This window comes from Salmo trutta, chromosome 13 (assembly GCF_901001165.1).
Source record: "Salmo trutta chromosome 13, fSalTru1.1, whole genome shotgun sequence".
NCBI lineage: Eukaryota > Metazoa > Chordata > Actinopteri > Salmoniformes > Salmonidae > Salmo > Salmo trutta.
The window spans coordinates 2,311,641-2,335,560 of record NC_042969.1 but is presented as its reverse complement, the minus strand read 5'-3'; the positions used below and the strand labels follow the sequence as shown (position 1 = coordinate 2,335,560).

At 43.1% G+C, this 23,920-nt stretch overlaps 1 protein-coding gene across 4 annotated transcripts in view; it reads left to right on the top strand.

Moving 5' to 3' along the window:
- Window positions 1-23,920, top strand: part of LOC115205052 (protocadherin-19) — an 82,884-nt gene that overhangs the window by 34,349 nt on the left and 24,615 nt on the right. For all 4 annotated transcript variants that reach the window (XM_029770621.1, XM_029770620.1, XM_029770618.1 and 1 more), the window contains exons 3-4: window positions 12,446-12,501; window positions 14,661-14,833. In XM_029770621.1, coding sequence (XP_029626481.1) covers window positions 12,446-12,501; window positions 14,661-14,833 — 229 coding nt within the window. The remainder of the gene's footprint in view (window positions 1-12,445; window positions 12,502-14,660; window positions 14,834-23,920) is intronic.

The following is a 23,920-nucleotide window of genomic DNA, read 5'->3' as shown; positions in this document are numbered from 1 at the left end:
GGCTCCGCAATTGCGTGAAACCATCCATACGGTGCTTCAGACCACATTTTTGGATCAAGCATGAATTTGCTTTTAATCCAACAAAAATGTCTCGAAAGATGCCTTGTTAGTCTGACGAGGACGGGAGAGCGAGTGAGAGAGAGAGGGGGGGTGGAATCTGAAGAGACAACCCAACATGGCAGCCGCCTGTCTGCTAGATATTTGGGGGGGAAATATAGCCCCCCCCCGATGAACCATTTCATTACTTCACTTTGTTGTGTCAAGCGATCACAACAATGTTCACTGTCTTGGATTGATAGCTCTCCCTACGTCCGATAGGACCTGGAGACGTCGAATGTTATGTCATAGGGAAGTATTTATCCAATAATGAAATAATGTACACATTCAATTTTTGGGTCGTTTGCAATCCTGTGACACAGCTGTACTGTGAATCTTATTACTATACTCTACTTACCGTAAAACCTAAATTAATAGCCTCTGGCATTTATTTTCCTTAAATCACTGAACACGACAGGCTCCTATTTGAGAAGGCAACTATTTTCTTAATGCACACAGCTTTTGCTCATATGCATAGTTAATTGTTTAATTCCAGCATTCACTTCCAGGATTTTAATACATTTCTTCATTTCATTTACAAACTGTCTCACATTTATTTATAAACTTTTCCTTGGCAGAATAATTATTCTCCTCTTCGACTGTGCATTTTCAGCAGTTGTTACTTCCACCACTAGAGGGCAATCTGACGATTTATAGGGGTCTGTACTTCCGAAGTTGTTGGCTGTTTTCATTCTTGCCAGTTAGCCAGCAGTTCTCAGCTGTTAGCAGACGATGACTAGCAGTTTCTTACTGGTGATAAAATGTAATGATTAACTTTTTTTGTTGTTGTTGTCATTACTGAATTATTTCATGTAATAAATCAAACAATGAAACTTGTAAATAATTCATGCTAACCTCATAAACAATTAATTTAGTCCCGGTGTTTATTTGAAGCAGGCGTTTATTTGCTGAAATAGTGATGTTATATATATGCAGGCCTCAACCACTACCCTGAGAGCACTTGATTCAGTGTATCATGCAGCCCTCAGGTTCATTACAAATCAAAAACGTCTTAACACATCATTGTGATCTCCACAGCGCTCTTGGCTGGTTGTCATTGACCTTGCGTTGGCTGGTATACACTGATTTATAAGGCCATATTGGGTCAAATGCTGTTTTATCTCTGTTCTTTTTTAGTCAGGTCGGTAAATAAATATCAATTACGGTCCCATTCTCATTTGCTTCTAACAGTACCAAAAATTAGAACAGGTCATGGTATAAATAGTTTTAGTTATTTAGCTCCGTGGTCCTGGAATTCTCTCCTGAACATTTTCAAATTTGATGATCTAGTTACGTTGGTGGAGTTTACACACTTGATCGATGTATCGAGTGTAATTGTTTTTAGGACAGCTGTTTTTAGTCAAGACTTAGTTTTTTTTACGTAAAATGTTTTTGTTGTCCTGTATGTGTGTTTATAGTTTTGTTTGATGTTGTGTTAGTGTAATGTAAGTTGTTTTGTCTGAAACGTTGTTCCCCCTGCTGCTATTGGTCCAGAGATGTTATCTCAATGAGAAAAACCTGTATAAATAAAGGCACTATGTGTGCCGTTGCCTGACTAGCAGTGTGCGGTTTCCTTTTTCCTTCATCTTGTTCAACTGTTGCCATGCACCTGCAAGAAGATTGCTCAGATGTACGAGTGCCTTTTGAATTTTGTTGCCTGGGACAGGAGGCTATTTTTATATATTTTTCATAATTATATATGCAATTTGACACTTGGCGTTTCATTGAAGTTTTACGGTAGTATTCTGTATTAGTACAACTGTATCCTACAATAGGTATTTTTCGACTCTACTGTATATTTACATTAGAGTGTAAAGGAGCACAGTTTGAATGTCTTCTGACTGTGTTAATCATGAAAGCTCAGCCTACTTCCAGTGCCACTTTTAAGTATGTAGGATTATTAGACCTAAGAATGTGGGAGAGATACTGCAAAGGGGTTCCTATTTGAGACTTGGGATTAGTGACAGGGAAGTAATGTTCACCAAAACCGGTAGGAATGAAAAGAACATTAAATTACAGTCTCCCCTCTCCCCTTTTACATTGGTGAACAGAGAAAATCCACAATTGAGACGAAGCCCTCCAAAATCCTCACTAGGTTAATTAACTTGGAAAGCTAAAATGGTTAGTAACCACACCGGTTTCACACCTATCATCGGAAGAATGGAAAACAGGAAATCTGCGTGGATTCGACTTTCTGATTAGGTGTTCCGACCTCCTTTCACTGATCATTCTGGAATTCCAGGGCCTGTTCAGAGAATTTCGATGCAAATGTCCACCAGTCCCAGACTTTCCCAGTTTGGGATGAGGGTGTGAAAAGTTTTTTCTTCTTCTTCTTTTTTATCCTGACATCCAAATTAAGGAAAATCCCCTGGGACTGCCTCAGGGGAAGTTCCTGCTATTTGAGTTTGATTAGGTTTCGCAGGCTTAAGAGAAAAGTAAGCCTATTTATCCCTTTGAAAAAGCTAGTATGTGATAGCCAAGAGTTTTTCCCTCCCCTTTTTAGTATGTAAAACCCCAAATCTTAATCTTGACGCATTCCTTCAGGATTTCGCTCATAACAGACGGGCAGATAGATAGCTTTAAAAAAAACGCACACACTGACATACACAAACAGGCACACACATATTGTCATGACACACACAGTTGTGAAATGTAACCACAGTTCTCCATACTCCCTGCTCTCTATTGTCAGTGGTGTGAATCTACTGAGCGGGACGTTACACTGATAGCCTGCTACTCTCAGTGGATACATTGTCTCTGTCTCATTTGCATTTTACCACAAAGGCAGATACACTGACAAAGCACAACACAGGTGCTATTCCGCTCCTCTCCGACTCTCTCTGACTGACACTTAGAAACAGGGGTGCGGTGGGCTAGAACAATGCTTCTCTCTAGTAAGACAACAACAACAGCACCAACAAGACCAGGCTAAAACCAACGCTCTCAGCTCCGTCCTCCAGAATGCAGCAACAGACATCTCGACGTGGGCCTATTATTTAAAATATTTTAATCACACTGAAAAGGAGGGAAAGTAGCGTTAACGCTTGGCAACCTCATGAATTATGAATACTGTTGCTATTAATGTATGTATAATTAATCACATCTCCACTCACTCGTACACAAATGGAGCCGAAGGAGATGATGCCTATAAGGGCCTGACTGGGATGATATAGCCTGGGCTTGGCTATTGAGGCTATTACATTATTGCTGGTTCAAAACTCAAGGGCATGAGAGCCTCCTCCTTTCTCGCTCTTTGTAACTACAGATGCCAAGGCAGGAAAAAAGTACTCAAAAAGTATCCACACACCGTTGTCTTTTCTTTTCCTCAGTTTATTAAAAGAAGCAGTTGGCAATTGTTTATGAACAGAATGGGAAAATATTTGTTCCGTTTCACACGGGAAGGCAGAGAGAAAGAGACTGAAAGAGAGAAAGACTGGAATCAGGAAGTAGGAGCATTGTGTTGACATATCTGTTTCATTGTGTTTCCTCCCTCGGCGGATGGGTTGTATAGTCGGGTACAAACAATGCCAACGACACCAACACGTGGTCAAGGGAAGTTGTGTGATAGTGTTTGATTCACTCTGTCTGCTATTAATGTTTCTGTGATTGTGACCCAAATGGCAACCTATACCCTGCATAGTACATTACTTATGGCCAGAGCCCTATGGGCCCAGGTCAAAAGTAGTGTACTATATAGGGAATAGAGTGTCGTTTGGGACACAGGCTCTGTGTGAACATAGTAGCACTACCACAGTGCCTGCAGACACAAAGAATGGGGAAAATGCATTTCTTAGACCTGCTTTCAGAAAGCCATTACTACATTCACTACTCGCAAAAAGTCACTCACTTTCATAATACGTTTGATTCCAAATTGGGGCAAATTGAGTTTGGGGGCTGAATTGACAGGTGATGAAGTGAAATGATGCTGAGAACTTTACACGTGCCCAATTGTGAGGATGGATCGGCCGTAATTAGAGTTTGCCGATTGATATTAAATGGTAATAACTCCCTCATATTTATCATGGGGAAGGCTCCAGAAATGGAATGTGTAATCTCATCCACTAGCTCCATGGGTGTGGTACCTTGGGCTCTTTTTCGCCCCTGTTTACTGGTTGAGCCTCCTGGCTGGGAAAAGGGACATCTATAATCTAGCAGATGTAGAGGATCTATAGGACATTCTATAGGTGTGTGTGTGTGTTGGGAAATAGGAGGAGAGTGGTGAATGTGGGGATATTGTCAACTCCATACAGGCTAGTTGAGCATTTCTACCCTCTCCCGTTGGTAAATGCTGCATAAATCCCACTCCTAGCAGGTACTGTGCTGATCTGGCATGCTGTCATGGGTAGTGCCACACAGCGCGAAGCCGAGCTGGTTAGAGAAGTGGGTTATACAGTGGCAGGTCTGGTGTGGCGGCCGTGTTAGCAGTAGCAGTTGTGGCGGGGGCACCAGCGCAGGCGTGCAAATCAGAGTTTGTCAGAGCAGCATTTTTTGGAAAGAGAGAAAGACGTGCGTGACAGAGAGAGTGTGAGAGGCTTATGGGTGAGCGTTTCTATTCGCGATCGGAATGTGCAAGAGTGGGGTGTGGGATGATAGGCCACACACACACACACACACACACACACACACACACACACACAAATAGCATCTCCTCTGCAGCTGAAGCACTGAAGCATTATACAAGGAGGAATACATACGTGTGTAAACAGATGCTTCTTCAGACACTAAGCTTTCCTTCTGCCCCCCCCCCCCCTCGCTCACTGAGCCCTACTATCTGACCCCTTCCTGGGGAAGAGTATAGAAACAACATGGCTCATTATGGGTAACATTTCCTTCCCAGGACTCAAGGGACCGTATGAGTAAGCCCCACTATAAGATGACTCAAGACTGCAGACTTAGAGTGTGAAATCAGGCATGAAAATTTAGTCCGTTTTAATCGTGGGACTTTGTGTTTTTTTCTATGCTGATGATATTGTGGACTATTTTCATATTTAGCAGCCTACAGAGGGAATGTTGTAGCCAGAGGCTGTGTGGCTCACTTAATTGATACAGCCTCAGCTGAGTGTTTCTGCAGAACAACTTGACATGATTAGAGGCCTGCATCCACGACGGGCATTGAGCGTTCCTCTTTCCAGACCTTATTTTTCCCAGCGCTTATTTTTCCAAACATGTTTTTGTCTTCCCCCACTAACTCACTTCTTCCATTCCAACTACATTTGTGCAAGGTTTTAGTCATTTAAATGGCAAACTAATCGGAGTTTTACCTTTGGCGCTGAAAACAAGGACACGGCACGATAATTAATAATTTGAGTTTTAAGCGTGCCACTTCAATTAGTCAATGCATCCCTCCTCTGTAAATGCAAGTTTAATTGTATTGGTTGATATATCGGGCCTCGGCGAGATTTAAAAAAAATAAATCAAAATTGTGATGTGTCAAGATTTTTTCCTCTCATTTTTTTTCTTCTATTTTCCCGACAACTCCAGAACTTGCCTGGTGCTTGTGTCTGCTCCCAACCCGTCCTCTCCTACACACACACAAACAATCACACACTGGGTGCCCCTCTCCACTGCCATATACAATGAATACCTATTGTCACGCTAGGTAGGAAGGTAAAATCAAATCTCATGGCAGAGACTAAGCGAGGAGATTGCTTTTCCTCTCTCTGCTGCGGCAGAAAGAGTGTCACCGAGGAGGATCCCACTAGTGCCCCTTTCATGGGAGAAAAAGAGGGAGGAAGAGAGAAGGGGAAAGGGGAGGCCTTAGGGCTGGGGCTAGAGGGTGAGTAGAAAGAGAAGACTCACCTATCTCCCCCCTCCCTTGTACCCTCCCTCGTTCACCACTTTCATTCGACCCATCTTCTTTTTTACTCTCCCAAACGCTCTAACCCTCCTCTCCTCCTCTTCTCCAGATGAAACGGAACAATAATTATAGGGATAGAGTGACTCTGGCTGTCAAACTGGGGCCACTCAGATCACAACAACACATTGTCCAACTTGATTAAGTAGCCATTTGCGGTGGCCTAGCGATAGTTAAGAAAGTCTCTCCTCGTCCTCCATCGGCCTGAAACTCGATCTCAGAGCAAGAAATATCGACATTTCCTCCTCCGCTTTTTAAAGTTGGTCAGATAGATAAAGGCGGACGGGGGCGGAGGGCATTTCTTTACAGGAAGCCGCCCTGCTAATTTATCTGGCCGTATTCTCCCTCAAAAAAGCCCTCTCCAGAGTGCCTCCTCATGAACGCAGTAGGCAAGTTTGTGCCCTTTTCTGATTTGTGTTCGCTCATTGCCATTGACTATGTGATAATAAAGAAAATGTGCTCGCTTTAATGCTGCTCTGATTTTACTGATGACTAGAGTCCCTTGGCGGAGCACAGGTCCATTGAAGCTACTCTACTGTACAGTTGAATAGCAGGTCAAATCATTATAAGGGCAGAAAACCTAGAAGAATATAAGGGGGCATTAGGGTGTCTTTAAGGGATTACAATAGGATGACCTGTGATGAACACAGAGCAGTGCATTTGGGGAAATGCAGTCCTGATGACGTAGCCCAGTGTGTAGACTACTAAACCACTATAGTGCCTAAGCATCATCCCTCCCACCATCGCTACTCCCAGGGGGACTGACAACACTCAACGCTGAGCTTACTATTCCAAACCAATTACAGGGCTTGAGCCAGAGTGAGATTCATCAGGAAATGTATATTAAGTTTTCCCCTTGTTACTCCCGCCATGCACGTTCATTAGCCTCTCACTGAATGCCCGGGCTAGATGGAAATCCTGGCCATAGAAATATAGTAAATTCATTATATTTCTGTGATCCAGGCATTATAGTGAGTGCTCACTGGGACAAAGTGGAGCACAGGTGGCACGCTCCACCAAAAAAACCACACAATACAATATATGTCTATGTACAGTGCATACACATCCAACCACAAAATAACTATCAACAATAATTACAGATGAGTTAAGGGCGGCTAATAAAATGCTAATCAAAATAGCTTTTTACAAATGATCTCCTTGATAACAATGAGTTAAGGTTTAATGAGTTAAGTTTGAAATTTGTGAGATGACGATGCAATCAGGAGGCCGCCTGCCCCGCCGTCGTTGCTAATTACAATATTATCTTGTTACGGATGTAATTAGCCAGTGTGGAGGTGAGACGACAAACAGTGGCCTTATTTGGTCAGTGATTGAGGTATTTTGGCGGGCCTAGTCTAGTGGACAGAGGGGGTGGAGGAAACAACATATTTCAACCACAATAACAACTGTGACTTATGTTGCTGGGGGGAACATGATATTTCAACCACAATTACCACTCTGATTTACATTGGTCTCATTGTAATATGTCAAAATGTTGACATTTAACCATTGCAGTATAGCTGATATATTAGTATGTAAGTTGTTGGGGGGAACGTGATATTTCAACAATACTTAGTACTTCTTTAATCCATAGTACAGTACATTGCTAAAGCTGGTGGGTTTCGGCTTGCGAGTTCCTCAGGGAACAATGCTAGCGCTGATGCCATTATTATATATTTGATCGCATTGTGTTTGTCCTTGAAGCTAGGAGAGAAAATGGCAGGGCTAGTAAAGAGTAAAACAAACACAGACATGCATTTCCCTAGCATTAATTAAGCACACACCCATGAGTGGCCCCTGTGTTGATGGTCAGCGTAGCGAATGTGTTGTTGGCTACTCTCACCACCTGGGGGCAGTCCGTCAGGAAGTCCTGGACCCGTCAGGAAGTCCTGAATCCTGGACTTCCTGATGTGCCGCCTCCAGGCGGTGAGGGTAGGCAACAACACATCTGCCACGCTGTCCATCAACACAGGCCCCTCAGGGGTGTGTGCTTAGTCCCCTCTTATACTCCCTGTTTACCCATGACTACCACGCAAGACTCCAATATCATCATCAAGTTTGCTGATGACACAACAGTGGTCAGAGACCTGGCAGTGTGGTGCCAGGACAACAACATCTCCCTCAACAACAGCAAAACAAAGAAGCTGAGCGGGGACTACAGGAAATGGAGTGGCGAGCATGCCCCAATCCACATCCATGGGGCTGTAGTGGAGTGGGTCGAGAGTTTCAAGTTCTTCGGTGTTCACATCACCACTGAATTAATAACATGTGCCACACACACCCACACACTTGTGAAGAGGGCACGACAGCACCGCTTCTCCCTCGAGAGGCATGGCCCCTCAGATCCTCAAAAAGTTCTAAAGCCCAATCCAATTGAGAATCTGTAGTATGACTTAAAGATTACTGTACACCAGCGGAACCCATCCAACAAGAAGGAGCTGGAGAAGTTTTGCCTTGAAGAATGGGCAAAAATCCCAGTGGGTAGATGTGCCAAGCTTACAGAGACCTACCCCAAGAGACTTGCAGCTGTAATTGCCGCAAAAGGTGGCTCTACAAAGTATTGACTTTGGGGGGGTGAATAGTTATGCGCGGTCAAGTTTTAAATGTTTTCTGTCTTGTTTCATTTTTGTTTCCCAATAAAACATATTTGAATCTTCAAAGTGGTAGGCATGTTGTGTAAATCAATGATACAACCCACCCCTCCCCCCCCAAAATATTTTAATTCCAGGGTCTAAGGCAACAGAATAGGAAAAATGCCAAGGGGGGTGAAAACTTTTGCCCGGTCACCCGCTTATTATGATGCTACTTTTGACTGCTTTAGGCAGCCCGGTCACCCATTTAGTATGATATACTACATTCATGTGCTATGTTTGACTGCTTTAGGATGATATGTTGCGTTTGACTGCTTTTGTAGGTTAACAGTTAATGTTAGGGTTAAGGTAACGGGATGGCTTAGCTAACATGCAAATTAGCTCAAATGTAAGTGGTTGCTAATTAGCTGAAATGCTAAAGTTGTCTGTGATGAGATTCAAACACACAACCTTTCGGTTGCTAGACATTCGCGACCAACCACCCTGCTTTCGCTTTTGCTCTAAATCAAATCCAAATACAATTTTGTTGGTGACATACACATAATTAACAGATGTTATTGTGGGTGTAGCAAAATGCTTGTGTTCCTACCTCCAACAGTGCAGTAGTATCTAACAATTCACAGCAATACACAAATCTAAAAGTAAAAGAATGGAATTAAGAAATACATAAATATTAGATTGAGCAATGTCGGAGTGGCATTGACTAAAATACAGTAGAATAGAATACAGTATATAAACATTATTAAAGTGACAACAGTTCCATTATTAAAAGTGGCCAGGAATTCCAAGTCTATGTATATAGGGAAGCAGCCTCTAAGGTGCAGGATTGAGTAACCGGGTGGAAGCCGGCTAGTATTTTGTTTTTTAATGTATTATTTCTTACACTGTTTTACCCCAGGAAATCTTAAGTCTTATTACATACAGCCGGGAGGAACTATTGGATATAAGAGCAAGGTCAACTTACCAACATTATGACCAGGAATACGACTTTCCCGAAGCGGATCCTCTGTTTGGTCCACCATCCAGGACAATGGATCGGATCCCAGCAGGCGACCCAAAACAACGGCGCCGCAGAAGGCGCAGACGGAGCGGTCTTCTGGTCAGGCTCCGTAGACGGGCACATCGCCCACCGCTCCCAAGTATACTACTCGCCAATGTCCAGTCTCTTGACAACAAGGTAGACGAACTCCGAGCAAGGGTTTCCTCCCAGAGAAACATCAGAGATTGCAACATTCTCTATTTCACGGAAACATGGCTCACTCGGGATATGTTATCAGAGTCGGTACAGCCACCTGGTTTCTTCACACATCGCGCCGACAGACACAAACATCTCTCTGGTAAGAAGAAGGGCGGGGTGTATGCCTTATGATTTAACGAGTCGTGGTGTGATCATAACAACATACAGGAACTCAAGTCATTTTGTTCACCTGACCTAGAATTCCTTACAATCAAATGCCAACCATATTATCTACCAAGAGAATTCTCTTCGATTATAATCACAGTCGTGTATACCCCCCCCCCCTCCCAAGCAGACACCTCGAAGGCCCTGAAAGAACTTCATTGGACTCTATGTAAACTGGAAACCACATATCCTGAGGCTGCATTTATTGTAGCTGGGGATTTTAACAAGGCTAATCTGAAAACAAGGCTCCCTAAATTTTATCAGCATATCGAATGCGCGACCAGGGCTGGCAAAATTCGGGATCATTGTTACTCTAACTTCCACGACGCATACAAAGCCTTCCCTCGCCCTCCTTGCGGCAAATCTGACCACGACTCCATTTTGTTGCTCCCAGCCTATAGACAGAAACAGGAAACGCCCGTGCCCAAGTCTGTTCAACGCAAGATTGCTTCGATCACTTGGACTGGGATATGTTCCAGATAGCGTCGAACAACAACATTGATGTATACGCTGATTCGGTGAGCGAGTTTATTAGCAAGTGCATCGGTGATGTTGTACCCACGGCGACTATTAAAACCTTCCCCAACCAGAAACCGTGGATTGATGGCAGCATTCGTGCAAAACTGAAAGCGAAAAAAAAATGAAATACTGCAAAGTTGCTTAGGAGCTAGAAGCAGAGCTTCCATATCTGCCGGTGCCATCTTACAAAAAAGTAACTCACTGTCTTATGTAAACATACCAAATGTAACATATTATACTAAAGCAGTCAAATGTAATACTGTATATGTCATACTAAACGGGTCAAATAATGTAACTTAACATATCATACTGATTGAACTGGCACAGATTTTTGTAAAATATAATACATTTTGCTCTGAGACCAGGCTGCCTCCTTGCTCTTGTGTAGTGCCTTTTAAAGGCCACATCAACATACAAGAACACAAGGGCTAGTGTTGCATCTAAATTCTTGTCTTCTGCCTCTCTTTCCCCTCTCTCACACACTCTTGCCTTTTTAATGAGGGGTGGGGGGGATGTTTCATAGGGTGTTTAAGTCAGGATGTCTCAATAAAAAAGCATCAAAAGCCTCTCTCTCGCTCTCTCTCCCTTTTACATTGTGGTTTTGCATTATGGTTTCTGCCTCAACCTACACAGGTTGGAACAAATAGGGTGGGGATTGGGGAAGGGTTTCACTTTTCAAAAAAGCCAACCCCATCACCAGCTAACAAGCTACATTTTTTTACACAAATGCATTTGGTCACCCTGCCTCACCATCGCACACGGCTTCCTGCTCCCCTGAACAGCAGGACCGGGCTGGCAAATATTGTCCCTCATTTGATAATCAGTGAGTTCGTGCCACCGCCTACATTAACATTTCTTATCATAGGGGTGACTCTTTTGTCAGAGGTAACACTTCATCACCGGATGTGAGCCATTGACTATCCCCCTATCCCTTATCCTTTATCTGAGCTAGCATATCATGAGTCTATGAGAGTGGAATTTAAGAGGAGTGATGTCCTTTTCTCCCTCTTCCCACAGGAAAACACCTGCATCAAAGTATGTTGAAAGGGTCGGATCATGGAGTTTTCATGGGCAGGCTGGGGAAGTCCTTTGAGAGTGCCTTTGATACCCTCTTGACATGTTATCTGGGCGTGAGTGTATGTTGGCCAGGCACAAGGGACTTCCTGTTCTATGTCCCCTCTCTCCCCTGTCACTCTCCTGTCTAACTTACTATAACAGTCTTTCTATAAACGTTGGGGGATTTTATTTTTACGTTGAATACAGGATACCTTTGACTGAGTAGATGCTCACCAGACACGAGGGGACATCTCAATGTACCTTCTCTCCCCTGTCATAACTCCCCTCTCCAAGAATGATGCACAATGCCTTTGAACTATGTGGGTCAGAGATCCATCGTATGCAGATTCCTCCGTGCTTGCTTTTAATCTGCAATTGCTAAAAGTTAAGATTCACCCTGGTACGCTCTCAATTTCTTCTTCTCCTCTTACACTTTTATTTATTTCGTATTTATAGATTCAGATCTACTCAAAAAGGTTGAGGAGAAAAGAGAGAGATTTGGAGAGGAGAAAAAGGGAAACTTTTCTTCCTTCTCTCCATCATTTTATCTCTCTGCATGATGCACTGTCATCCCTAATGATCACATTTCTATGACTTTGGTCTGATGGAGGGATGGAGAGGACTGACGGAGGAATGGAGGAGTGTCTCTGCTCACTGCAGCACTCTCCTTAGTTCTCTCAGCTCCTAGCAGGCCCTCTCTCTCTTTCTCTCTCTCTCTCCTTGTCTCCGTGTAGGTACTTTGAAAGAGAATGGCTTCCACCTTTTGAAAGCTGAGGCTCGCTCACTTTGTGTAAAATAACACTTCTATTGAAAGGCAATTGCTGTTGTAACATTATTTGGTTCCCTACGAAATTAAATGCATCTCTTCTGTTTTTTTCTCTACTTTCCTCCCCCTCTTCCCCCTCCTCCCCCAATCTTCTGTTACAGACGGATAATTATGTCGACTCCAGCTATGTCAACAGCCGAGCACATCTTATCAAAAGGTATGTCTTGATTAGGCAATTTGATATTTTCCGCTATCACCCGTTGTGATCCGTAATTGTCTGATGCTATGGGCTGCAAATGCATGAGTGTGCATGTTGTGAAAACCAGTGTTTGTTCTGTGTATTCACTACAAATTCACACAATCAATAATCTAATTTGGAATTAGACTCTAAAATGATCCCTCACTACTATATTAGGTACATTTTTCAAGTCTGCATCTTCAAAGCACGTATTTTAACATTATCATGAATAATTCCATCCATTCCCATAAAAAAAAAAATCAAGACACGTTGAGCAATATGAAAAACTTCTGCCAAAACACGGCTCGTAAAACGACTTACACATCATGAATAAGATTAAAGAAATCAAATCGAATTTTGTCCGGGAATGTGATTTCAATATTGCAAGAGGTTCGTAGCACAGTTGGATCTCAGTGTGTAAAAAAATACATCAGCTCAATGCTATTACCAAAGTACCAATAATTAAGTTAATTTGAGTCACCCATTTTGAGAACATTGAGCAGAGCATAAAGGTTATCTTTGTGAGATATGGGACTAATGGTGCATTCCTGAGTCCACCTGAAGCAGGATATAAGGTGAGCTCGTGGTTCCGGCGGGGTAGTGTAGACAACTCTAATAACGCCCTGCAGCAATTTTATTTATTTTTTTGCGGCCAGGCCTATAATTTCTCACTTTTTACCTGCAGCTACGGAACATTCTAACCTCCCTTTTGTTTGAGGCCGTCCCCGGCTTTTTGAAAAGCCATTATGGCAATTTTCCTCCCCAAAAAGTCCCTATGTTTATGTAAACAAAGCACATTTAAGCGAGGGGCCTCTACAGCACACTACAAAGCTATCCCCTAGGAGCCTGTGGGCCTGTAGTCTGGGACAGGTGCAATTACACTGATAACATCAGAGAGAGGTAAAGCCAGCATTACCGTTACTGCAGTACCTCTCTCTCTCCCCCTTTCCCAGGCAAGCCTCTCAAAGGAAAGCTGGTAACTGCTGTTGCTACTGTTTCTTTTCTTTTTGTCTTTTCTCTTTCCTTCTCTTATATTTTTTCTCTTCTCCTCTTTTCTCCTCTCTTCTCCTACGTGAGGTTCGTGATGTATACATTCACCTCCTCCCTCAATAGCAGTCTTGTTTGTATAGCACAATTTGTTCCAGTGGCGTGGCAATCAAATGAACGGAAATCATGCACACACTATGAAGCTGTTGATTGCCTGCCTCTATTGACTTTAAGCCCCAAACAAGACAGATTCAATCTGTGCACGTACGCACATGCTCATAGCATTTTCTATATTCCTTTCCTTCCTGGAATGCTTGATTATCATCTGATTGTTGAACAGTAGAGTGTAATTGCATGATGTTTTAAAGGCCCACTCTGTTATTTGAAAAACAGCCCCGACACTTGGTTTGCTATAAAGCTGAGGGACAGGGCTCATGAGGCATTTACGTCTGATATTCTTAATTAATCAATGGGTATATAATTACATACATTTAAATTGTAAAAAAAACAGGATGTAAATATCCGGACAGGCCCTTTATAGCCACAACAGTTCACACTAGAGATGCCCTTGAAGTCAGTGCATCGACATCCACACGGTCCCTTTTAGAAACAGACTAAAACAGCCTGCAGCCTCTTTGCTCCACTATCAGCAGAGTTTAAAAATGGCCTCTTAATCCCAAAAATCCCCAACAGAGTTAATCTGTGCCTCCACCACCACAACCCTCCGATTACTACAGAAGTAGCAAGGTTCTGTTCCCTCCAGAAATAAAATGTGGAACGCTGTGAAGTCGCGTCCTTCTAGACAGCTGAGGCCAGAGTTAAGAGTCCTCCTGAAGATTCCCATCATCCCTCTCATTGTCTCAAGATTCTGAGTGCTGTGAGAAATGTGTGAGAGAGAAGGATGTGGAGAGACACACATGTTAGAGAGTCAAGGATGAGATAGTGAAAGAGAAACAATATGAAGAAAATGTTTTGATTTTTTAAAAGAGAACTAAGAAAGAAAGTGAAAAAGAGACAGACACAGGAGAGAAATGGATCGAGGGAGAGAGGTGATGAAGGAGAGAGGAGAGAATCTGATAGAAGTTGATGTGACAGTAAATCAACATTCTCTCCTTTCTCATCCCCCTCTCCCTCCCTCCTTCCCTCTGTAGCACATCAACATTCAAGGACCTGGAGGGCAATAGTCTGAAGGACAGCGGGCACGAAGAGAGCGACCAGACGGACAGTGAGCACGACGTCCAGAGAGGCCACTACATAGACACGGCTGTCAACGACGTGCTCAATATGATCGTACCCCCCAACGTCTGCCAGCTGCCTGACCAAGGTAGGAGAAAAAGTTTGTGGAAGCTGTGTTTGTTACTTATCATTCATCCCTTAGTGTTGGAATTTGAATTACCCCATCAGATACTTGGTAAAAGCTTGTGTATGTAAAACGAAGCTTGTGTGTTGCTGTTTACACCTCCAACTAGAGCAGCTTCAGCAGTCCATTATAACGACTCCTACATAAGGCCTCAGACCTGTGTGTGTGTGTGTGTGTGTGTGTGTGTGTGTGTGTGTGTGTGTGTGTGTGTGTGTGTGTGTGTGTGTGTGTGTGTGTGTGTGTGCGTGTGTGTGTGTGTGTGTGTGTGTGTGCATGTGCTTGTGTGTGTCTCTGTGTATCTATAGAATTTGAATTATTTCCATTCCTGTGTGTGTACTTGTGTGTTTACATCAAGCAGAACACATTTAGCGGTAGCATTGTGCCCACTCTCAGATAAGGCCCCTCAGATCTGTTTATTGTGAATAACACCTTAGTACTTTCCCTTTGAAGTCCCAGTGCTAACTCCGCTAAGGCTGCTAATGTAGAGGGATCCCTCCCTCCCAAGGCTACCCTTTGTATGATGCTCTGGTAACATTATTGACTGATTGTAGGCCTAGCCATGTCTGTCTGGAAGTATTTGGTGGCAGCCAACTTCTGATGTGCTTGAATGGCTGACAAAGGTGGGTTGAAATCTACATATTGCGTTGTAACCACTCTCATACATTATTCAGCAGGAACATTTAGCAGAGGAATTAATGTTGATGTTTCTTTGCCGACTTCCAACGTTTAAGAAGACATCCGATTCCCTGGCAGGGGAAGTGGAGGTGGTCATGTTAGTGTTTCCTGGTTCCATGGTTTTAGAGTAGTGGAGAGGGGGAGCTTATGTGAAGAAGTGTCATAGAGAAAGGGAGGGTGAGGGAGAGAGAGGGAATGAGTGTGAGAGGGACGGAGAGAAAGAGAGGGTGTGTGTTTGAAAAAAGGAAGAGGGTAGAACTGGCACCGACCTGTGAAGAAATTGAATTGAGAGAGAAGGAGAATTAAAGATATGCCTGTAGACTGAGATAGAGAGAGTGAGAGAACAAGAATGAGTGAGACAGAGAATTAGGTGGATAGAAACTGGCACAGACCTGTGTGCTACCATTGTATGCACATTTGGGTGTTCATCCAGCTCAAAAGGAAACACACACAGGTGCTCAGACTTGGGAGAGCATAGAGCAGTGGATTCAGTGTATGAACTCAAAATGAACGGCAGCCATTTCACTGGCTTGCCTCCTACTTAACAATTGTTTTATTTTTTGAAGAGACAGGAAGCTAGTGAATTGCCTTGCTTTGTTCAGTCTTGATGACTAGGCCTTTCATCTTAGCAATTTGAAAGAATTAAACAACTCCATTGGTCAATAGGGAAACCTACATCTGCGTATTACCCAGCAGGCTTCACGTCACAGTGTGTCTTTGTTTGGTTTTAATTCGCCTACTCCTTGGTCATTGGCTTCTGCTATAGAGGAAAATTTAGGACAGGTTTGGTGAAATATGTTGAAATTCTAGTCGAAGTGTGGCGTCCAGTGTTAGGCACTTTCTTAGCCGTAACCCTAGCCTTTACCCCCCCCCCCCCCAACAACACACACACCTTATGCTAACCCTCTGTGATTTTTCCCTCCAATTTTCTCAAAACCCCTCTAGTGAGCCTCTCTAGCTACATGTGCACATTTTCTGAGTCTTCCATTTTAATGCTCCCTGCTCACTCCTCTTAGCCTTGCTCCGAAAAAAGAGAATTGAATGAATGAAGGACTAACAGACGAAGAAAAATGAAACAATCACACTTTAACCCAAATTATTTATGAGGGATTTATGTTTTTTTCCCTGCTTCTTTTTTTTTCGATGGGAACATTTTTCCATCGTGGGGAATGAGCTGCGGAGCAAATTAGGAAGTTAGCTCGGGATCACATGGACTCACGCACGGATGTTGAATTGGGCTAATTAGACAGCCATTTTACCCCAAGGCATTATGGGTAGGGGAAAGAGGCATTATGATGTCATGATAGAAGGAGAATAGGTAAGTTCAGTCTCTTCTAGTTCCGTTTTCATCTGGGAGCAGATGCTTCTGTAAAGGCATGTGGATTGAAGTGGATCTGGTTCAGTGGCTGGTGTTGAACTCGAACATGGCTTGTGATGTTGTGATGACTGCTTGGTTGGGGGTGGGGGGGTTAACAGATAGTGGCAGGGAGTGTGTGTTTGTAAGTTTGTGTTTGCATGCGTGTATCTGTATGTTCGCTGCATGGGGAGGCTAGTTGTGTCCCAATCCAAAGGCAGCTGCCTGCTGCCTACCTGCCTCCAAAGGAACCAACCTTAGTAGGTAGCACTTTTCTAGTAGGTAACTGCCATTTGGGACGGGATTCGAAAGGCAGCCTCACGTGACAATGAATTCGCATTCCACTGAGCACTAGACATTTGTTTACGTTGTAGCCACTGTAGCAGAGTGAGCAACTAGTGCTAGCAATTCAGTGAACAACTATCCCAAAATGGAAATACTGTATCTGACACGAATAACAAGTAACAGAATCGGTCTCCTCAGTACCTATTCATGCATGAAGTTAACACCAACTAGAATAATTATCCTACGGTATAGGGTCCTCCTCTCACATATTGCTTGGTCTGCAGCTAAATTGTGGACATGACAGGTAAGCTTGCATGCATGATACAGGATTTTTTTAGATAGCTTTTATACTGACTGTTTAAGAATGATTAATAACCGGAATAGTGGTGTTTCACTGTGAAGCTAATATTGCATTAGAGCTGCTGTGTTTTCTATGAGTAGGCTTAGATTGTGATTATTTCATACAACTATTAAATATTATTAAATGACACTGATGTTCAGGATAACATGGTTTTATATTTGTTGATAACTGATATTGAAAGGTGACTTGAAGGCCTAGGCTACTTCATCCTAATGTAAGCTAAATGCATTGGATAAAAATACTGGCATATAATTATATACAGTATATACTGTAAGCTTGTTCAGTACTTGAGGGCATATTTAGTCATGACCGCCACAGGTTTTTTTATACACAGTTTTAGTCCCAGCCCTTTACTAACACCTCATTTAAACTAATTGTGGTCAACATTGAAGACTTGTCCTTACGTCTGTATTTTAGAATGAGCTTCTTAAGTTACAATGTTCTGACAAATCTGCGTGATAAACAATAACATGGGTGTCACGTCCTGACCATAGAGAGCTCTTATTTTCTATGGTAGAGTAGGTCAGGGCGTGACTGGGGGGGTTTATTCTAGTTTTATTGTTCTATGTTGTTTGGTTCTAGTTTCTGTTTTTCTATTTTGGGTTTTTTGGATGATCCCCAATTAGAGGCAGCTGGTCATCGTTGTCTCTAATTGGGGATCATATTTAAGTAGTTGTTTTTCCCACCTTTGTTTGTGGGAGATTATTTTGAGTTAGTGCATGTTGCACCTCTGTTGTCACGGGTTGTTGTTTTGTTTATTGTTTATTTGTCACGTCCTGACCAGTGAAAAGGGTAATTTTGCCATAGTAGAATGGTCAGGGCATGGCAGGGGGGTTGTTTTGTGTGTTTTGGGGTTGGTTTGTTTCTAGGGGAATTTGTTCTAGTTTTCTGTTTCTATGTTTCATTTTCCATGTGTGGCCGAGTATGGTTTCCAATCAGAGGCAGGTGTCTTTCGTTGTCTCTGATTGGAAGCCATACTTAGGCAGCCTGTTTTCCTTTGGGTTTTGTGGGTGGTTGTTTTCCTTATTAGTCTTTGTACCTTACGGAACTGTTGGTCGTTGTTATTTTTCTGTTTAAGTGTTCTCCTATAATAAATGAAGAATGAGCACTCTACACGCTGCGCCTTGGTCTGTTCACTACGACGCCTGTGACATTATTGTATGTCTTGCAAAGTTTCACATTATAATAAAATATGTGGAACGATATTCACACTGCGCCTTGGTCCGTTCCTACACACAATCGTGACAGAATCTCCCATCACCAGAGGACCAAGCAGCGTGGTCAAGAGGAATGGACCTGGGAGGAAATCTTGGATGGGAAAGGACCCTGGAGGCAGGAAGGGGAGTATCGCCGTCCGAAGGAGGAGATAGAGGCAGCAAGAGCAGAACAGTGACGCTACGAGGAATTAGCACGGCAACAATGGAAGCCCGAGAGGCAGCTCCCCAACATTTTTTTTGGGGGGGGCACACGGAGTGGTCGGCCTAGCCGAGGGGTGAACCAGAGCCAGTCAAAGAGTCGAGTGAGGAACTCGACGAAACATTCCGGAGAGAGGGGTTGGCGTTGAGAGCGCTGCAGAGTGGGCGTGCTTACCCTGAGGAGTGTGTGACCAGTCAGGCACCGTGTTATGCGGTGATGCGCACTGTATCTCCAGTGTGCATTCATAGCCCGGTGCGCACTGTGCCTGCGCCCCGTATTTGCCGGGCTAAAGTGAGCATTCAGTCAGGACGGGCTGTGCCGGCTCAGTGCTCCTGGTCTCCAGTACGCCTCCTCGGTCCAGGATATCCTGCGCCAGCTCTACGCACTATGTCGCCAGTGCACATTCACAGCCCAGTTGGTCCTGTGCCAGCGCCCCGCATTTGCCGGGCTAAAGTGAGCGTTCAGCCAGGACAGGTTGTGCCAGCTCTACGCTCCAGACCTCCAGTGCGCCTCCACGGTCCAGTGCACCTGTCACGTCCTGACCATAGAGAGCTCTTATTTTCTATGGTAGAGTAGGTCAGGGTGTGACTGGGTGGGTTTATTCTACTTTTATTTTTCTATGTTGTTTGGTTCTATTTTCTGTTTTTCTATGTTGGGTTTTTGGATGATCCCCAATTAGAGGCAGCTGGTCATCGTTGTCTCTAATTGGGGATCATATTTAAGTAGTTGTTTTTCCCACCTTTTTTGTGGGAGATTATTTTGAGTTAGTGCATGTTGCACCTCTGTCGTCACGGTTTGTTGTTTTGTTTATTGTATGTCTTGCATAGTTTCACATTATAATAAAATATGTGGAACGATATTCACGCTGCGCCTTGGTCCGTTCCTACACACAATCGTGACAGTGGGGGAAGCTAGTTCTATTTAAGATTGTGATGTTGCACAGGATGTCAGGGTGACGTCCTTAAGCTGGAACAAGCAGAGACAACGGAGGAGAAATGAACCTCACTGCTCAAATTTCAGTGCTGGATCAAGTCACTGAAGCTACAACTACCTTTATTAATGTGCAATCATTTTGTTAACAGTACAGCATTTTTTAGGGCTTGTTTAGTTACTTACTGTAAGAGTTGAATAACTTAACCTCTAATTTTAACTAGTAACACCAAACCCAATCGTGTAACACTATAGGGGAAGGAAAAGTGACAAGAGAAAGTTAGCTAAGTTAATGTAAGGTAAACAGAATGCACAAACAACTTCACTGGCTAGCTTCTTATGGATCAAATCCTGTTAGTGGGATTGATTTGACAACTTCCGGTGAAATTGCAGAGCTCAAAATAAATAAAAAAATATTTGAAATATTTAACTTTCATACATTCACAAGTGCAATACACCAAATTAAAGCTTAATTTCTTGTTAATCTAGCCACCGTGTCAGATTTCGGCGAAAGCAAACCATGCAATTATCTGAGGACAGCACCCCATCAAACAAACACATGACAATCATTCAACCCACCAGGCGCGAGACAAAACTCAGAAATAACAATATAATTCATGCCTTACCTTTGAAGAGCTTCTTCTGTTGGCACTCCAATATGTCCCATAAACATCACAAATGGTCCTTTTGTTCGATTAATTCCGTCGTTATATCTCCAAAATGTCAATTTATTTGGCGCGTTTGATTCAGAAAAACACCAGTTCCAACTCGCCCAGCATGACTACAAAATATCTAATAAGTTACCTGTAAACTTTGTTCAAACATTTCAAGCAACTTTCCTAATCCAACTTTATGTATTTTAAAACGTAAATAATCAATCAAATTTAAGACGGGATAAACTGCGTTCAATAGCGGATAAAATGAATGTGGAGCATACTTCAGGTCACGCGCCCCAATCAAAACAGTCCACTTCGCTATCCACCCAGAAAAGAAATGCCTACTTCTTCATTTTTGAAAAGAAAAACATCAACCAATTTCTAAAGACTGTTGACATCTAGTGGAAGCTATAGGAACTGCACGCATATTTCTGTTGAAACATGCTTGCCATGGAAAACAGATTGACCTCAAAAGAATGTTTCCCTGGATGGATTGTGCTCAGGATTTCGCCTGCAAAATCAATTCCGTTATACTCACAGACATTATTCAAACAGTTTTAGAAACTTCAGAGTGTTTTCTATCCAAATCTACTAATAATATGCATATCCTAGCTTCGGGGCCTGAGTAGCAGGCAGTTTACTTTGGGAACGCTTTTCATCCGGGTGTGAAAATACCGCCCCCTATCCCAGAGAGGCTAGCAAACCTAGAATGAACAAAACACAGCTGGCTGCATTTTCTACATTTTTCATCAAATGAAAAAAAAATGTCTTACCTCCAAACGAGTCAGGCGGGACTGTTTTCTGCCAAATCAGTATAATGCAATGGAGTGAGACGTGATCAGATGCCCACTTTAATCCCTGGCTAGCAAGTTTACCCAATTAATGATTTAAAATCTTTTTGGGTCTTCACAATTGACACATTGCTGAATCTATGATTAGGCTTTAGTTGTTCATCTCTAAACAGCCAATAAGCTGAACAAGATTGCCTACTAACATTAACATTAGCTATCTATTGCATAAGATGTGCTAGCTAGCTAGCTTGGCAACAGGTTGAATAAGAACAATACCTCTGATAAATTAACATTTGAATTCAAAATCATATGAAAGTAATTTCTTGGACATTTAAACATAATTTGGTGAATAAATAAGTTATAAACTCAGCAAAAAAAGAAGCGTCCTCATTGTCAATTGCGTTTATTTTCAACAAAATTAACATGTGTAAATATTTCTATGAACATAACAAGATTCAACAACTGAGACATAAGCTGAATAAGTTCCACAGACATGTGACTAACAGAAATTGAATAATGTGTCCCTGAACAAAGGGGGGTCAAAATCAAAAGTAACAGTCAGTATCTGGTGTGGCCACCAGCTGCATTATGTACTGCAGTGCATCTCCTCCTCATGGACTGCACCAGATTTGCCAGTTCCTGCTGTGAGATGTTACCCCACTCTTCCACCAAGGCACCTGCAAGTTCACAGACATTTCTGGGGGGAATGGCCCTAGCCCTCACCGTCCTATCCAACAGGTCCCAGACGTGCTCAATGGGATTGAGATCCAGGCTCTTCACTGGCCATGGCAGAACACTGGCATTCCTGTCTTGCAGGAAATCACGCACAGAACGAGCAGTATGGCTGGTGGCATTGTCATGCTGGAGGGTCATGTCAGGATGAGCCTGCAGGAAGGGTACCACATGAGGGAGGAGGATGTCTTCCCTGTAACGCACAGTGTTGAGATTGCCTGCAATGATAACAAGCTCAGGCCGATGATGCTGTGACACACCGCCCCAGACCATGATGGACCCTCCACCTCCAAATCGATCCTGCTCCAGAGTACAGGCCTCGGTGTAACGCTCATTCCTCGACGATAAACGCGAATCCAACCATCCGACCTGGTGAGACAAAACCGTGACTCGTCGGTGAGGAGCACTTTTTGCCAGTCCTGTCTGGTCCAGCGACAGTGGGTTTGTGTCCATAGGCGACATTGTTGCCGGTGATGTCTGGTGAGGACCTGCCTTACAACAGGCCTACAAGGTTTCAGTCCAGCCTCTCTCAGCCTATTGCAGACAATCTGAGCAGTGATGGAGGGATTGTGGGTTCCTGGTGTAACTCAGGCAGTTGTTGTTGCCATCCTATACCTGTCCCGCAAGTGTGATGTTAGGATGTGCCCATCCATGTAGCGCTGTCTTAGGCTTCTCATAGTACGGACATTGCAATTTTTTGCCCTGGCAACATCTGCAGTCCTCATGCCTCCTTGCTGCATGCCTAAGGCATGTTCACGCAGATAAGCAGGGACCCTGGGCATCTTTCTTTTGGTGTTTTTCAGAGTCAGTAAAAACTGTGACCTTAACTGCCTACCATCTGTAAGCTGTTAGTGTCTTAAGGACCGTTCCGTAGGTGCATGTTCATTAATTGTTTATGGGTCATTGAGCAAGTATGGGAAACAGTGTTTAAACACTTTACAATGAAGATCTGTGAAGTTATTCGGATTTTTACAAATTATCTTTGAAAGACAGGGTCCTGAAAAAGGGACATTTCTTTTTTTGCTGAGTTTACTTACATTTCTCAGCTATTCCTTAATCTTCTGGAAAATGTTCTCCTATGCTGGGACTTGTGTCCTCTATTCATTCAGAATTGTTTCGAATTTTCGGCGTGCCGCAAGGTTTTATGGTACAGCCTGTCCAGCGAAGGATACATGGGATGCCGGCTTCAAAATCGCCCGAATGAAGGCACCTTAGAAGGCAGCATGAAAAGGCCTTGGACTGCTGCCTTGGCAGTGTCAGACAGTAATGAACAATGATTAGTGAGTTCACTGCCTATTTGGTTAGCTGGCCGTAATTATTTCACAACCCTCTCCAAAACATGCATACTGACAGGTCCAACAGTCTAGCGAAGTCATTATTTGAGACAATTAGAAAAGATGTATATGAAGAATATGGAGAAAAAAAGAATATGGAGAAAAAAAGATAGAGATGGATGGGGGAGACAAAGAAAGAGAGAGAGGCTTTTTTTAGGATGCAGCTCTTTTTTCATTAACACTCGCCTTAATTATATCTGTTTCAGCGAGATGGATGTTAACTCCTGGAATGTATGTAAACAAATAAACGCTACTGGTTAACAGAACGACGGAGACTATTTACTGCTGCCAGGCAGACATCCACTGCTTGCTTTGACCATAGCAGCAATAGATAAGGACAAAATATCTATTTGGATTTGCAATTTGATCCTTGTCGCTATTGTTATTGCACTCTCCTTCTCCAGACCTAGTTATAATATGGTATTGCTACAGGCCAATTTCTCCCTCTGTTGAAAAAGAAGCAGTGAGAAGCATTGAACAAAATGGCTTAATTTTTCTCTAAGCTTGAATCCCAAAT